At 65.1% G+C, this 15,728-nt stretch overlaps 1 protein-coding gene across 1 annotated transcript; it reads left to right on the top strand.

Moving 5' to 3' along the window:
• The first annotated feature begins 7,522 nt into the window (after nucleotides 1-7,522).
• Nucleotides 7,523-13,839, top strand: C1QL1 (complement C1q like 1). Its single transcript, XM_056362782.1, has 2 exons — nucleotides 7,523-8,303; nucleotides 13,032-13,839. The coding sequence occupies exons 1-2, from the start codon at nucleotides 7,743-7,745 to the stop codon at nucleotides 13,209-13,211; spliced, it is 741 nt and encodes a 246-aa protein (XP_056218757.1). The 5' UTR covers nucleotides 7,523-7,742; the 3' UTR covers nucleotides 13,212-13,839.
• The last annotated feature ends 1,889 nt before the right edge of the window (nucleotides 13,840-15,728 follow it).

Here is a 15,728-nt window from a genome sequence, read left to right as displayed (position 1 = left end):
GTGGGTGCCGCGTGGTCCCCAGCATCGCCCCCAGACCCTCGGGGACGAGCCAGCGCCCGCCCCCGCCGTTGTCCCCGGCCGGTGGCAGGGGGCTGCGCTCCCCGGGGGGGGGCTGAGGGGCGGCGCAGCCGGCGGGGGGGCACGGCCGGGCTGAGACCCCCCGCGCTCATCGCACAGGCGCTGCCTCCGGGGGCGCAAGCACAGGGATGCTGCCCACCGGCCCCGGGCACCGGCCCCCCTCCCCGGGGGTGGTTCAGGCCGGGCCCGGCCCCGCTCCGCGCAGCAGCCGAACACGTAACAGCTGCGAGCTGCCGGCCGATCGATGGCGCTGCGGCGGCTGGGGGCGTGTGACAGGCGGGGCCGCCCCGCTGCGTCCCCCGCCGCTGTCCCTTCCCGCTGCCCCCTTCCCGCTGCCCCCTTCCCGCTGCCCCCCTCCCGCTGCCCCCTTCCCGCTGCCCCCTTCCCGCTGCCCCCTTCCCGCTGTCCCCTTCCCCGCTGCCCCCTCCCGCTGTCCCCTTCCCGCTGCCCCTTCCCGCTGCCCCTTCCCTCTGCCCCCTTCCCCGCTGCCCCCTCCCGCTGTCCCTTCCCGCTGCCCCCTTCCCGCTGTCCCCATCCACGCTGCCCCCTTCCCGCTGCCCCCTTCCCGCTGCCCCCTTCCCGCTGCCCCCTTCCCGCTGCCCCCTTCCCGCTGTCCCCTTCCCCGCTGCCCCCTTCCCGCTGTCCCCTTCCCGCTGTCCCCTTCCCTCTGCCCCTTCCCGCTGCCCCCTTCCCGCTGCCCCCTTCCCGCTGTCCCCTTCCCCGCTGCCCCTTCCCGCTGTCCCCTTCCCGCTGTCCCCTTCCCCGCTGTCCCCCGCTGCCCCCTTCCCGCTGCCCCCTTCCCGCTGTCCCTTCCCGCTGCCCCCTTCCCGCTGCCCCCTTCCCGCTGCCCCCTTCCCGCTGTCCCCTTCCCGCTGCCCCCTTCCCGCTGCCCCCCTTCCCGCTGCCCCCTCCCGCTGCCCCCTCCCGCTGTCCCCTTCCCGCTGTCCCCTTCCCGCTGTCCCCTTCCCGCTGCCCCTTCCCGCTGCCCCCTTCCCGCTGTCCCCTTCCCGCTGCCCCCTTCCCGCTGCCCCCTTCCCGCTGTCCCCTTCCCGCTGTCCCCTTCCCGCTGCCCCTTCCCGCTGTCCCCTTCCCCGCTGTCCCCATCCACGCTGCCCCCATCCACGCTGCCCCCTTCCCGCTGCCCCCTTCCCGCTGTCCCCTTCCCCTCTGCCCCCATCCACGCTGCCCCCATCCACGCTGCCCCCATCCACGCTGCCCCCTTCCCGCTGCCCCCTTCCCGCTGTCCCTTCCCGCTGCCCCCCTCCCGCTGCCCCCTTCCCGCTGTCCCCTTCCCCGCTGTCCCCCGCTGTCCCCCTCCCCGCTGTCCCCTTCCCGCTGCCCCCTTCCCGCTGTCCCCTTCCCGCTGTCCCCTTCCCCGCTGCCCCCTTCCCGCTGTCCCCATCCACGCTGTCCCCTTCCCGCTGTCCCCCGCTGTCCCCTCCCGCTCACCCCTGCCACTGTCCCCCCCCCCGCTGTCCCCTCCGATACCCCCCTTTTCTGCTCCCCCGCCGCTGCCCCCCCCCTGCTGCCCCCCCTTCCCTGGAGCACCCCTTCTTCAGAGCACCCCCCAGGAGCACCCCCTCCCCAGCACCCATCACGGGCCACCCACCGGGCGGGGGGGGGTGCAGGTGTCACGGAGCTAGTGGGTCCCACCACGGGGCTGTAGGGACAGGGTGATGTCCCCCAGTGAGCACTGTCCCCAAGCGTGGGCTGGGGGGGGGCCCAATACCCACACGGGAGGGACCCCGCGGGGGACCAGCTGGGGGCCTGAGTATGGTGTCACCGGTGTCACTGCATGGCCTCTGCTGTCACCGGTGTCACCATTCCTGCACCGTCCCTAGGGTGTGGCATGGTGTCGCTGTCACTGCACGGCCCCCGGGTGTCACGCAGTGTCACCGTGGCTGCACAGTCCCACTCGTGTCACAAACACAGCCCTGCGGTATCGCACAGCATCACTGTTGCTCCCCGGGGTGTCACATGGTGTCGGTGTCACATGGTGTCACTGTCACTGCGGGGCCACTGGGTGTCACACAGTGTCACTGCAGCTCCCGTGGGTTGTCACACGGAGTCACCGTCAGTGCCTGGTGCATGGGATGTCACATAGTGCTATGTCACTGCATCGCCCATGAGGTGTCACCCGGTGTCACCATCACTGCATGGCCTGGGGTGTCACACACCGCCACTGCACAGGATACTCCCCAGTGCCCCCCACTGAACGTCCCGTGGGCTGTCACCCAGTGCCACTGTGCACCCCCCAGCTGTGTCACACCTCATCCCCACCAGTCACGGGGCACCCTGGGGACAGCACAGCAGGTCCCAGCACCGCATGTCCCTGCCACTCCCACCCCCGTGTCCCCCTGGGGAGCCACGTCCCTGAGCCCGTCCCCGCTGCCGGGGGAGCAGCCGCTTCCCGTCACTCACCAGCCACCCCATCAGCCAGGCTTTAATTAAGGAGCGGTGCTGGCAGCCCTTAATTGCTGCACGGCGGGAGGGCGGCAGGCCCTGCAGTGTCTGTAATGAGAGGCAGTGTGACAGAGACAGGGCTCGGCGGGGGGATGTGCCACCCCCATCTTGTCCCCCCCCCCTGCGGCTGGGCTCCCCGCGCTGGGCAAGGGATGGTGCCTGGCACTGAGCTGGGACGTGCTGGCTCGTCCCTGTCCCGGGGCTAACCCAGCTGGCCAGTCGGCCCACCACTGGCCAGCCAACGAGTCCCCTGGGTCAGCTGGCCAGCTGACCAGCCCAGCTAGCCAAACCGCCTGCTGGGCAACGAGCCAGCCAGCCAAGCAGCCAGCTAGCCAACCTGCCAGCCAGGCAATCAACCAGGCAAGTGGCTAGCTAGTCAACCAACCAACCAGCTAGCCAACCAACCAACCAGCCAGCCAGCCAGCCCACCACCTAGCCATCTAGCCAGCCAGCCGACTGGATAGCTATCTACCAACAAGCCAACCAGCTAGTTGGCCAAACAGCTAGCCCGCTGCCAGCTAGCCAACCAGCCAACCAACCACCTAGTTGTCCTTCAAGCCAACCAGCCAGCCAAGCAGCTGACCGGTCACCCGCCTGCCAGCCAGCCAAGCAGTCATCTAGCTGGGCAGCTAGCCAGGCAGCCAACGGGCCAACTCTCTAGCCAAGCATGCGACCAGCCAATAAGCCATCCATGCATCCAACCAGCCAGCTAGCCACCTGGCCACCAGCCAGCGATCAGGCAGCCAACCAGGAGCACTGTCTGCCCGCATCCAGCCAGGCACTGGGACCTGCCTGGCCCTCACCTCCATCCTGCAGCCCTGTCCCCACATGTCCCTCATCTCCTGGGCTGTGTGTTGAGTGGGGACACCTCAGCGTGTCTGCGCCTGCACTTGTCATCTCCAGGCTGCCCCACTGAGCCCTGACACACTCATCACAGCAGGCGGGGCACTAGGCACCTCCCAGCCCGTGTCTGGCTAGAGGCATCTCTGGCCTCGGGGATTTTGAGTCTGTTTTCTTCCCAGCCTGGCACCAAGAGGTGAGTGTTGGCTCCTGCCAGGATCATCTCTGCCCTGGGATCAGTCTGTGGGGCCTTCCCTTACTTCCATGTTGATCCGTGCTGGTGCCGTGTTTCCTGGTCACCCACAGCCCAGAAAACTCCTCGTTAATTCTTCCTTTTAATTATCTCTGCTTCCCAACAAGGTGGATATGATGTCCTTTCTCAGGGATGGAGTGGCACAGGTCCGGAGGTTGCATAGCTGGGGTGGCTGGTATCCTCCCTTGAGACCAGGGGACAGCCAGGACAGGAGGTACCAGCCTGGTCCCCCCACACTCCTCCTGGGTGTGGCTGGCTGGGTGAATGGAGGCATGGACGGCAGGGAGGGAGGGAGGGATCTGTGGATGCCTGGACACGTGTGGATGGATATGTGGATGCAAGGACATTGGATGGATGGATGGGTGGATGGGTGGATGGATGGATGGATGGATGGATGGATGGATGGATGGAGGAGGGATGGAGGGATGGATGGATGGAGGAGGGATGGATGGATGGATGGAGGAGGGATGGATGGATGGAGGAGGGATGGATGGATGGATGGATGGAGGATGGATGGATGGATGGATGGATGGATGGATGGAGGAGGGATGGATGGATGGAGGAGGGATGGATGGATGGATGGATGGATGGATGGATGGAGGAGGGATGGATGGATGGAGGATGGATGGATGGATGGAGGGAGGGATGGATGGAGGAGGGATGGATGGATGGATGGATGGATGGATGGATGGATGGATGGATGGAAGGATGAATGGATGGCAGGCACCAAGGTGGTGGGAACCAGCAGAGGAAGCCCCAGGTGGGTGCTCAGGAGATGTGGCTGCCTTCCCAGCTCTGCCCCAGCCTCTGCAGCCCAGGACCCTGCCACCCCAGGGTGTCCTGCCCACCCCAACCAGGGGGCCAAGGCCCAGCCCTGCCCCTGCTGCCCACAGATGAGTGTCCCCCTCGCACAGCCCCTTCTGGGTCCCATCCTGAGGACAGTGTGATTTTGGGGGACAGCACCCAAAATCATTGGGGACAGCTTGCAAATGCCATCTCCCTCCCTGAGCTCCTCAGCATGGGCTGATGTTGGGGCCCTCAGCTGTTCCTGGCTCCAAGTCCTAATTATTGCTGAGCCATCAGTGCCGCCCGCCCAGCCTAACCCCTGGCTGTGGGGATGGGCTTTGGGTGCCACGCAGACAGGGTGCCCGTGTCCCCACCGGCCATGCTTGGTCCGGTGGGCAGCATCTGTGGGGCAGCTGCAGCAGCAGCTCCCCCCCTGCCACAGCACTGGGAGGGGAAACCGAGGCCCGGCACAGCGCCAGCCCCGCCAAAGCCCCCATCCTGACCCGGCCGCTCTCACCCTTCCCCAAATCCTCCTTAATAAGCTCCCCAGCGAGTGGTGGGCGGGGGGTGGGGATAAAGCCCTCCCCCCCCAGGCTGAACCCACGCCCCTGGAGCATCGATCAGGGCCCCCCCTCTTGCCACCGGCATCCCCCCGGTGTTGCCCACCCACCTCCCCACGTCATGCTGCCAAAGCAAACAGCCGTGGGCTCGGCGTGCATCGATTCTGCGGGAGCTGCTGTTTGCTTAACCTTTGCAGAGGAACGGCGGTGGCTGGCGTCGAGCGGAGCTGCCGCAGCCACCACCACAACCACTGCAGCCACCGCTGCCACTGCTGCCACCACCGCCACCACCATCGCCACTGCAGCCACTGCAACCACTGCAGCCGCCGCTGCCACCGCTGCCACCGCAGCCACCACAGCCACTGCTGCCACCGCAACCACCGCAGCCATTGCTGCCACCGCAACCACTGCAGCCACTGCTGTCACGACTGCCACCACCACCACAGCCACTGCTGCCACTGCTGCCATTGCTGCCACTGCAATAACTGCTGCCACCGCTGTCACTGCTGCCACCACTGCCACTGCTGCCACTGCTGTCACCTCCCAGCTTTGTCCCTTTTCCCACTCCTGCACTCCCGAACGTGGCCCTTCAGAGATTTGCCAATCAGTTGTCCATCCCCAGGTGGATGGAGCCAACCCGGGGGGCTGTGCTGCACCCCTCCCTGTGCAGGGATTGGGGACAAGGACAGCGAGCACCTCTGGGTCTCCAGCTGGGGTCAGCTGGGGTGTTGTCCCCATGTGTAGGGTGCTGCTGCCCCAGGGTGACGTTGAAGCCATCCCAGCTGCTCTGCAACTGGGCTGTAGGGAGACAGCCTGGGGACCTGGTGGGCTGGGGTCGTGGTCATGCCATGGGGACAGGGTGGCCCATGGTGTGAGGTGGCCTGGGATGGTGGCCATGCCATGGGGACACAATGGCTTGTGGCCATGAGGTGATGTGGGGCTGTGGCCTCACCGCAAGGACACAGTGGCCAGGACCAGGAGTGTCCCCTGACCCTCCAGGTGAGATGAGTGCCCCGATGCAACCAGTGTGCCTGTCCCCCCCCATGTCCCTGCTACGGCCACCTCATCCCCACGCAGAGCACCCTGCCCACCCGGGCCACCGCGGCACCATGGCGGCGGGTGACTCACACAGCCTGTGACCTCGGCGAGGCGTATTTTTAGGTGCTCGTTAAAAAAGAAGCGGGGGGGGGGGGGGGGGGGGGGGGATGTACACAACAACGATGGAGAAAAGAACCAGGGAAGGAGCTGGTGCCATGGCAGTGACAGCTTGTGGGGGGACATGGGGCTGGCAGCAGCCCCATCCCAAAATACTCTGCTCGCCCAAGCCTTGTTAAGCCCCCAGGAATAATTGCCTCCTTAAAGCCGACTAATTGATTTTTGCATGCTGATTAAAGCAAAGGCTCTGCGGGAGCTGGGGGGGGCACAGGGGAGATCGATGGGCTGCCAAGTGTCCCCTTGGTCCCTCTCCTCTTGGGTTGGGGGCTGGGGGCTGTCCCCTGTGTGTCCCTGGGTTTTGGGGACGCTGCATGGGTGCGCCACTGGAGGGGGACGGACCCCCAGGATGGGGTCTGGGGGGAGTGATGACTCCATGGACCCCATAGGTGCCACCAGGGTTAATGCCACCTCGGTGGCATCACCCAGGGCCACCAAGCCACCGTGGCAGGCGGCACTGGGAGCAGTCCCCAGGCTGCTCTGTACCCGCGTGTCTGTCCCCCCCCATCCCTGCTGCGTGTGTCCCGCCCCAGAGCCCCGCATCCGCATCCTTCGCTCACCCCCAGCACTGGCGGCGGCTGTCACTTGCCATCGTGTCCCGCTGTCCCCGCCGAGGTTGACAGAGATGGCAGGCGACAGAGCGGGCGCAGCTGCGTGTCCCTGTGTCACGAGCCCATCGGTGCTCAGCCCCCCAGCGATGGCACTTGCGTGTAGCCGTCACCCTTTAGCGTGGCCTGGCTGTCCCAATGGTGGCACCTATGGGTGCCCCGCTGTCACCGTGGCCTTTGCCACTGGTGGTGGCATCCCATCCTGCGACCCCGCAGTTGACCCTGATGGGTGTTTCTGGGTGGGGGGTGCTTGGCCAGGTGGGTGTCCCCTGGGCTGTCCCCACGCGTGGGTTCCGTCAGCGCCCAGCGCTGTGGGAGGAGAAACTAAGGCCGGCGGGCAGGAGGGGCCCTGCTCTGGGACCGTCCCCGTGGCTTTGCCTCCGAGGGGACACGGGTGGCGGGTTCCAGGGCTGTCCCCAACTCCGGGGACGGGGCCACCGGCTGGTCCCGGGCACGGAGGTGACAGAACTCCAGCCCCCGAGGGGACGTGCCCGCCGGGCGCATCGCGTGGGCCCCGTGGGGACAGGGCGCGGCTCCGGGTGAACACGCGGGGGGAGGGCGGAGGGGACCCCAGCGGGGGGGGGGCGACCCCACGGCCAAAAGGGAGGTCCGGGGGGGGCTGCAGGGATGGGCGTGGCAGAGGGGCGTGACGGGGGGCGTGCCTCCCCGCTCGGAGACGTGCGTGGGCGGGCACAGGGGAGGGGCTGAGGGCGTGGCCGGGGCGTGGATGGGCGTGGTCAGGGCGGGCGCGGGGCGCACCGGAGCCAGCGGAGCGCAGCGGAGCGGCCGCCGCCGCCGCCACCCCCGAGTCGTCCCCCCCCCGCCGCCGCCCTGCTCCCCCCCACCGGCACCATTCCCACCCCCGGGCGGCAGCGCGCCCCGGCCGGGCGGCGGCTCAGCCTGGGCCGGAAAACTTTGCTGGCGGCCGCGGCGGGGGTGGTGATGGTGCTGGTGCTGGTGGTGCTCATCCCGGTGCTGGTGAGCTCCGCCGGTACCGATGGCCGGTACGAGATGCTGGGGACCTGCCGGATGGTCTGCGAGCCCTACGGCCCCGCTGCCCCGCCGCAACCAGCCGAACGCGGCCCCATCCCGCCGCCCTCCACCCTGGTGCAGGGTCCCCAAGGCAAACCAGGGCGACCGGGAAAACCAGGACCACCGGGACCGCCGGGAGAACCAGGACCGCCAGGACCGGCGGGGGCGCGGGGTGAAGCGGGACGACCGGGACCCCCGGGATTACCGGGACCAGGGGCTACAGGTGCGGTGAGTGCAGCTACCTATAGCACGGTGCCACGCGTCGCCTTCTACGCCGGCCTCAAGAACCCCCATGAGGGCTACGAGGTCCTCAAGTTCGACGACGTGGTCACCAACCTGGGCAACAGCTACGACGCCACCTCCGGCAAGTTCACCTGCGCCATCCCCGGCACCTACTTCTTCACCTACCACGTCCTCATGCGCGGCGGCGATGGCACCAGCATGTGGGCCGACCTCTGCAAGAATGGTCAGGTAAGGGCTGGCCATCCCGGCTACCAGCCCCACCATGGGGACGGGAGCTGTTGCTGCCCCCCAAGCTCCCAGGAAGGGCTCTGGGTGCTTCCTCAGGGTGCCACATCCTTTTCCCGGCCCTAGGAATGCACCCCCAGGGTTCTCCATCCTTCTCCTGGCCCCAGAGATGAACCCTCAGTCACATCCTTCTCCTGGTGCTGATGACAGGCTCCGGGCGCTTCCTTGGCATGCCCCATCCTTTTCCTGGCCCCAGGGATGCATCCCAAGGGTGCCACATCCCTCTCCCAGTGGCAGTGATGTGCTCTGGGTGCGTCCCTGGGGTGCCACATCCTTCTTCTGTCCCCAGGGCTGTACCTCTGGGATGCTCTGTCCCTCTCCTGGTGGCAACGATGAGCTCTGGGTGCAGCCCCGCATTGCCTTGTCCTGCTCCCAGCCCTGGAGATGCATTCTCGGCATGTCCCATCCCACTCCCAGCCCCGGAGATGCACCTCCAGGATGCTCCATCCTTCTCCCAGTGGTGGTGATGGGCCCTGGATGCATCCCCAGGGAGCTCCGTCCTTCTCCCAGTCCCAGAGATGCCCCCTCCCCGGTGCCTCATCCCTCTCCCAGCACTGGGGACATACTCTGCCACCATACCTGTGCTGTCCTGATTTGTCCCCAAGGGTGCCCTCAGTCCTTCCTTGGCTCCAGAGACATGCCTCTAGGGTGCCCTGGGACGTCGCTGAGCCCTGCCATCATCCCTGCTGGGACTCCCCAGGGGGGACAGGGCGGGCTCCTTTGCAGGGGACAGTGTCTGCATGGCCTGGAGCGGGGCAGTGCCTGCCCCACTTTTGGGGTGCTGCACCCCCATCCCAGAGCCAGCTTGGCTGCTGCTGTGTCAGGAGAGATGTCCCCACTGCTGGCCAGGCTGTGTGGTGGACACCATAGGGGGGCCACCCTGAGGCTGGCCCTATCCTTGCCCCTCCCCTGGTTCCAGCATCCCCCCCCCCGACTCCATCCATCTGAAAACCTTCCCGATGCCAAGACACAGTCTCTCCACCCCCGTGACTTGCAGGTGATGCTCAAAACGCTGTCCCTTTCCCACACCATGTGTCCCCCCGAGCCACGACTCAAGGCACAAGATGTGGCCGTGACCCCCAAAATGTCACTTGAGCTTATTCCCTTGGGTGTCACCACAGCCAGCATCCACTCCAGGATTCATCCCACTCCACTCCTGGTTCTCATCATTCTCTCCCAGCATCAAGCCCTGTGGTGCATCCCTGTCCTGAGGATATACAACACTGAATTAACCCAAAACTGAGTTATAAACCCAAAAAATAGCCAGGGGTGGAAGGGGAAGCGGGAGCACTGGCACAGCCACAGTGCTTCACCCCTCGGCTGAAAACTGCCGAGCCAGGAGCGCAGTGGGGGCAGGAGCCTCTCGGCATTTTTTCTCCATCCAAACAGTTTAAATTTTCTTTTTTTTTTTTTTCTTTTTTTTTTTTTGGCTCCCCCCTACTCCAGCCCAAAATTTTGGGGGTCCTAGCGACGCTTGGCACAGCCAGCTCTTTCTCCTAAGCAGCATCAGTGTAACTCTGAACTGAGCATCCCCAAAAAAACACCTCATCCCCTTTTTCCTCCCCCAAAATATTTTTGGGTCCCCCCCCAAACCTTCCCACCTCCTTCTCCACCCCACCGAGCTCTGACCACCCCCGGCTCGGTGGGGAACTGACACACCCGGGCACTACTGGATGAATTTCCAGAAGCTACGCAGCCCCTCGTCAAGAGGAACCGCGCTCAGTCGGGCGCGCGATGCAGCTTAATTAACTGGTAGTTAATTACTAACGAGCTATCAGCACTCCAATATTTATAAAGAAGCGGCTCGGGAGGCAGGGGAGCGTTTTGGCGGGCTGGCACTGGCGGGAGAGTTTAAAAAAGGTACCCCCCCAAATGCCACAAATAATTAAAAATGGGGTTAATTGGGGTTTTGTTGCCAAATATACCTCATCCTTGACAAGGCGGGGGGGGGGGGGGGGGGGGGGGCAGGGGGAGTTCCCAGCAGATAAGGGTAGATCCTGGCATCCTCAGAGGGAATTATAACCTGGGGGGCCCCCTCTGACCCCCCACTTTGCTCTGGGCACTGCCAGTTTTGGGCACAGCCCATCACCCCTGCGCTGGGGCTGGAGTTAACGAGAGCCAGGGGAGCCCCAGCGCTGGGAGGGAGCTGCTCCTGGTGATTAATTAGCTTTAATTATTCTTATTTGTATTAGCCTGTAGAGGAGGCAAGCAGGGCAACGGGATGGGGGGAGATGCTGGATGGATGGACAGATGGCGGGAGGGGGTTGGAGCCGGGTGGTTTTGGGGTCCCCGTGGTGGGGTGAGGGACGTCCTGGTTGGCTCGTGTAGCTGAAGGGGTGTGCGGCTGTGCTGTGGCTTGTGGGTGGGCACAGCCCCGGGGGGATTCCCGTGGGTGGGGGCTCAGGGACGGTCCCCAAGGGACCCTGTCTGTGGGGACACAGGGACCTGCCTGGGGGCCCAGGGGGGCACTTGCTGCTGCACCCAGGGGTCCTGGGGGACACCTGCTGCCATGCCCAGAGGGGTCTTTGGGGGAGCAGCTGCTGCTGTGCATGGGGATGCTGGCAGGGCACCCCCCACAATGACCAGGACCCCTGGGGGGCACCTACCACCATGCCCAGACATCCTGGGGTAGATACCCAGGCCCAGGAGTGCTGGGGGGGGGGGTACCTGCTGCCATGACCAAGACCCCGGGGGGGGGACACCCACCACTGCACTTGGGGGTCCTGAGTGGCACCTGCTGCCATGTCCAGGAGTGCTGAGGGGGCACCTTCCACTGCACTTGGGGGCCCTGGGGGGCACCCGCTGCCACTCCTTGGGGGTCCTGGACTGTGGTGGCTGTGGTGGCCATGGCACATGGGGCACATGGTGTCAGTGACAGTGGCTGCAGCAGAGCCAACCACTGGGGCTGGGGGCTGGCCCCCACACAATGGTTCCCACCTCCAGGGGCTGCGTCTGGCTGTGGCATGGGGAAACTGAGGCACAAAAAAGGACAAGGGGGGGTGAAGCCATCAGCGGGGGGACATGGTGGCAGTCCCCACCTCCTCTGCCACCATGGTGCCAGGGGTGGCTCAGCCTGGCCCCGGCGCTGCCATTTATCTTCCCTGGTTAGCGCGAAGGGCTGGTGGGCGCACGGTGATGAGGTGGCTCCTTGATGAGGGAAGACGGATGGCACCGAGCAGCTCTAGCTGTGGCAGGGGGAAAGGATGGCAGCAGAGCTGGTGCCAGGTGGCTTTTCCTGGTTCTCCTTCCCTCTGCTTCTTCCCTCCATCCTCTTCCTTGGCCCAAACTCAGGCAAGACAGCATCCTCTGGAGACTGGGGTGCCATGACCAGCTGAGATTCACTGTGTTGCCCCCAGGGGACAGGGACCCTCATGGTGGTGGTGTAGGCACAAGGGTGACAGTGCTGGTCATAGCGTGAGGGGTACGGCTGCGTGGGTGAGAACAAGCCCAATGTAACCACCTGCTGGGCCCTCAGTAGGTTCCAGAATTAACAGTGTCTGACCATGCCATCACAGGCTGCTTGTGGGCTCTGGGGTGGTTCTTCCCTGCCTGGCATGGGCCAATTAAGAGCCCATTCTCATCGGTTGTAATTAGGAGCATCTTTTTCCTGGTGCTTCACGTTTGCATTTCACTTGGGATTTTACCTGCCAGCTTGTCACTGTCACCCAGCGCCACACAATCTCCCTGCAAGGCAACAGTGTAGATTTGATTACCCAAGTAATTCTGCAGCGGCAGCGGGTTCCAGACACAAAGCTTCTTTTCCAGGCAGTTTTGGCACCTCTGGCGCTGCCAGCACCTCCCAGCCTTGTCCTCCGGCACCAAGGAAATATTTATCAGGGGGAGCATCCCACCCCGCAGTGGGTTGGGATCTGAGTGAGCAGTGAGGCTTGGTTTTGGGGAGCTTGAGCTCAGCTGGCTCAGCCCTTGCCACATGCTCATGGTCCTTGTGAAGCTCATGGGAAGATGAGTGGGGACGCACTGGGGTTCATCGGGTTGGTGCTGAGCTGGGAGACGGGGTCCTGTGTCTGAGATGTGGCCCTTCATCTGAATTGGGAGCTCGGGTCCCGTGTCTGAGCTGTGGTCCCATATTTAAATCTGGAGCCAGGGTCACGTGTCAGAGCCGTGGTCCTGCATCCAAACCTGGAGTCGAGGTTCCCTATCAGCGCTGCGATCCCACATCCTGATATGGAGAAGGGGCCCTGTGTCTGAGCCGTGGTCCCATGTCTGAACCTGAAGCCATGGTCCCACATCTGCGCAGTGGTCCCACACTCAAATTGGGAGGCAGGGTCCCGTGTCTGAGCCATGGTCCTGCATCCGAACCTGGAGTCAGGTTCCCGTGTCTGGGCCGTCATTGTACACCTGAATCCAGAGATGGAGCCTTGTGTCTGGGCCACGGTCCCATGTCTGAATCCGGAGCCATGGTCCCACGTCGGAGCTGTGGTCCCACACCTGAGCCTGCTGGGTTCAGGGAGAGGCTCTGGGTGATGTTCAGAGAAGCCGCCTCCATCAGGGACCTGTTCACCCATGTGTGGGGATCCAGGGCACCCCATGCCACCCTGGAGCTAGCGGGCAGTCTCCCTGGCTGTGGGTGAGCTGGGACCCTGGGTGTCCTGTGGGATCTGAGGGCTGAGCCGTCTCCTGAGCCAGGTAACATGGGTATCCCCTGCGCAGGTGCGGGCCAGCGCCATCGCGCAGGATGCCGACCAGAACTATGACTACGCCAGCAACAGCGTCATCCTGCACCTGGATGCGGGGGATGAGGTCTTCATCAAGCTGGACGGAGGCAAAGCCCATGGTGGCAACAACAACAAGTACAGCACCTTCTCTGGCTTCATCATCTACTCGGACTAAGCCTGGACCCACAGCATCACCCCACAGCCCTCCAGCCCCATGGCATCTCCCTGCTGCTGTCCAGCCCCACAGCATCCCCCAATGACTGTCTAGCCCCACGGCATCCCTCTGCCATGATTTGGCCCCATGGCATCCCCCCACTGCTGTCCAGCCCTACAGTTTCCCCTTGCTACTGTCCAGCCCCATGGCATCCCTCTGCTGTGGTCCAGCCCCACAGCATCTCCCCACGGTGGTCCAGGCCATCTATGGCGCCCCGCCCCCCCCTTCCCCATTAGCTCACCCCTCAGCTGCTGATTTCAGGGCTTGGGGGACTGCAGGGAGCTAGGGGCCAGCAAGAAGCTGGGGGACCCCCCCTGCACTGCCCCCCTGCCCCCCTGTCCCCTGGCTACACACCCCGCTTGGCCCCATGGCACCCTGCTCTCTGCTGCCTCCCCACACCTGGGGTGATGCTGGGGGCCGGGGGGTCCCTGCCAGCGTGTATATATGTACAGGACGTGCAGATGTCTGAGCGGGTGCCCCTCTACCCCGTCCCTGTCCAGCCTGTGCTGGGGGCTGCGCTGGGGACGGGGGGAGATGCCTTGTGCCCGACCCTGGGGCAACTCCATGGTAAAGCAGAGCTGTGACCTGTCCCTGTCTGCTGTCTGTGTCCCTGCGTGGGGCAGAGCCCATGCCCCCCGCCCCGGGTTGGGGTCCTCCCACCCCTCCAAGCGACCCTGCTTGGCTTAGCGATCTGCCCGAGCGGGGAGGTGCTGGGGGCGGCTCCTCTGCTCCCAAGCCCTGGTGTCCCCTCTGCCACCTCCAGTGGGGTTGCTGGGTGTGCCACCATGTCCCTGTCCCCCAAGCCCACCCAAACCCATGGCAGGGTGTTTTGCCAGGGGCACAGTACCCCACAGCAGGGTGGGGGGGCATGGTCAGGCCACGCAGAGCCATGGGGACCCTCAGGCGCACACGCCTGTCACCGCTGCCTCAGTGCGGGCAGGACATGGCCCAATTAGAGGTGACAGCGAGTGCCCAGAGCCACAGAGCGGCTGTGGTGGGGTCAGGGGACGGGAGATGCGGGGGACATGTGGGTGCCCCTGGGGACGGGGGGGGGTGGGTGTCGCCCCGCAGGCCCTAGTGGGTCCCTGGTGCTCATTTCTCAGCACTAATTAATGGGGACGAGGCAGTGGCTGGGCAGCTCGTTAGGGCCAGGGCTGTCTGCTCCAAGCTGTGAGGAGAAGCCTGCCGTTAGGAGCGGGTGTGACAGCACCCCGGTCCCCAGCTGACACTGGGGAACACCCTGGGCTCCACAACCCACCCGGGCCCGCGGCTGGGCGACAGCGCTGGGGCTGCCGGTTCTCCCCGCTGCGGGGGACCGGCCCGGCTCGGTGGCCACGGTGGGGACGGGGCAAGGGGGAAAGATGGCGGCCGGGCCAGCGCGCGGGACTGCGGCTCGCGGCGGGGGGGCGTGGGCAGGGCGCGAGGGGCCAGCGCCCGTGCGGCCCGGGGCAGAGGCGCGGCCGTTGGGGCCGTTGGGGCCGTTGGGGCCGTTGGGGAACGGCTCAGCGCAGCGGTGGCACAGCTGGTGCTGCCGGCCGGGCGGAACGCCGCCGTCTGCAGCGCGGGGGGGGGGGGGGGGGAGAAGGAGGAGGGGGGAGAGGAGGGGAGGGGGGGGGGGAGGAGAAGGGGGAGGGGGGGAGCCCCAGGTTGCTCCCAGCCCCATCCAGCCTGGCCTCGGACACTGTCAGGGATGGGGCAGCCAGCCTCAGCGCCCTCACAGTAAATGATTTATTCCTCATGTCCACTCTGAATGTGCCCTCTGACGGTTAAAAGCCATTGCCCCTCACCCTGTCGCTACAGGCCCTGGCAAAAACTTTCTTGGACTTTCTTAGAAGCCCACTTGATACATGTTGGCAGGCTGCAGTAAGGTCTCCCCAGAGCCTTCTCTGGGCCGAACGACCCCAGCTCCCTCGGCCTCTCTCCACAGCAGAGCTGTTCCAGCCCTCAGGTAATTTCCGTGGCCTTCTCTGGAGCCGCTCCAACAGGTCCATGTCTGCCTTGTGCTGGGGACCCCGAGCTGGACGCAGAGCTCTGTGGAGAAAAGGGTTTGTGGAGCAGGGCTGGGGGAGACGTGGCTGGGCTGGAAAAGCAGGCAAGCAAGAATAGTGTGAAGATTAACACAGACGAGTACGAAGTCTTAACCCTTGGGGTGGGATAACCCAGGAGCCCAGCAGAGGCTGGGATCTGTGTGGCTGAGGAGCAGCCTCGCCAGGAGGGACCTGGGGATTCTGACAGATGATGACCCGAACAGGAGTCAGCAGCACACTGTGGCAAGAGCAGGGTGTTTTTAGCTCAGACAGAGAGGTGATCATCCCGCTCAGAGCTGTGTCCAGCTCTGATCCCCGCAAGTCAGGAAGGATGGGGACGGAGCAGAGAAGTTCTGAAGAAGGGCCATGGAGATGATCCGAGGGCTGGAGAGCCTGCCCTAGGAGGAAAGATCCTGGAGAAGACTTGGGAACAACCTCATCGGTTTTTGAG

The sequence above is a fragment of the Falco biarmicus genome, chromosome 17, assembly GCF_023638135.1.
Source record: "Falco biarmicus isolate bFalBia1 chromosome 17, bFalBia1.pri, whole genome shotgun sequence".
In the NCBI taxonomy this organism is placed as follows: Eukaryota; Metazoa; Chordata; class Aves; order Falconiformes; family Falconidae; genus Falco; species Falco biarmicus.
This window is presented reverse-complemented; position numbering and strand designations above follow the sequence as displayed.

Coding starts and splice junctions, on each gene's coding strand:
- C1QL1 (XM_056362782.1), top strand. CDS start 7,743: ATGGTGCTGGTGCTGGTGGTGCTCATCCCGGTGCTGGTGAGCTCCGCC. Junction 8,304..13,031: donor ACCTCTGCAAGAATGGTCAG/GTAAGGGCTGGC, acceptor TCCCCTGCGCAG/GTGCGGGCCAGCGCCATCGC.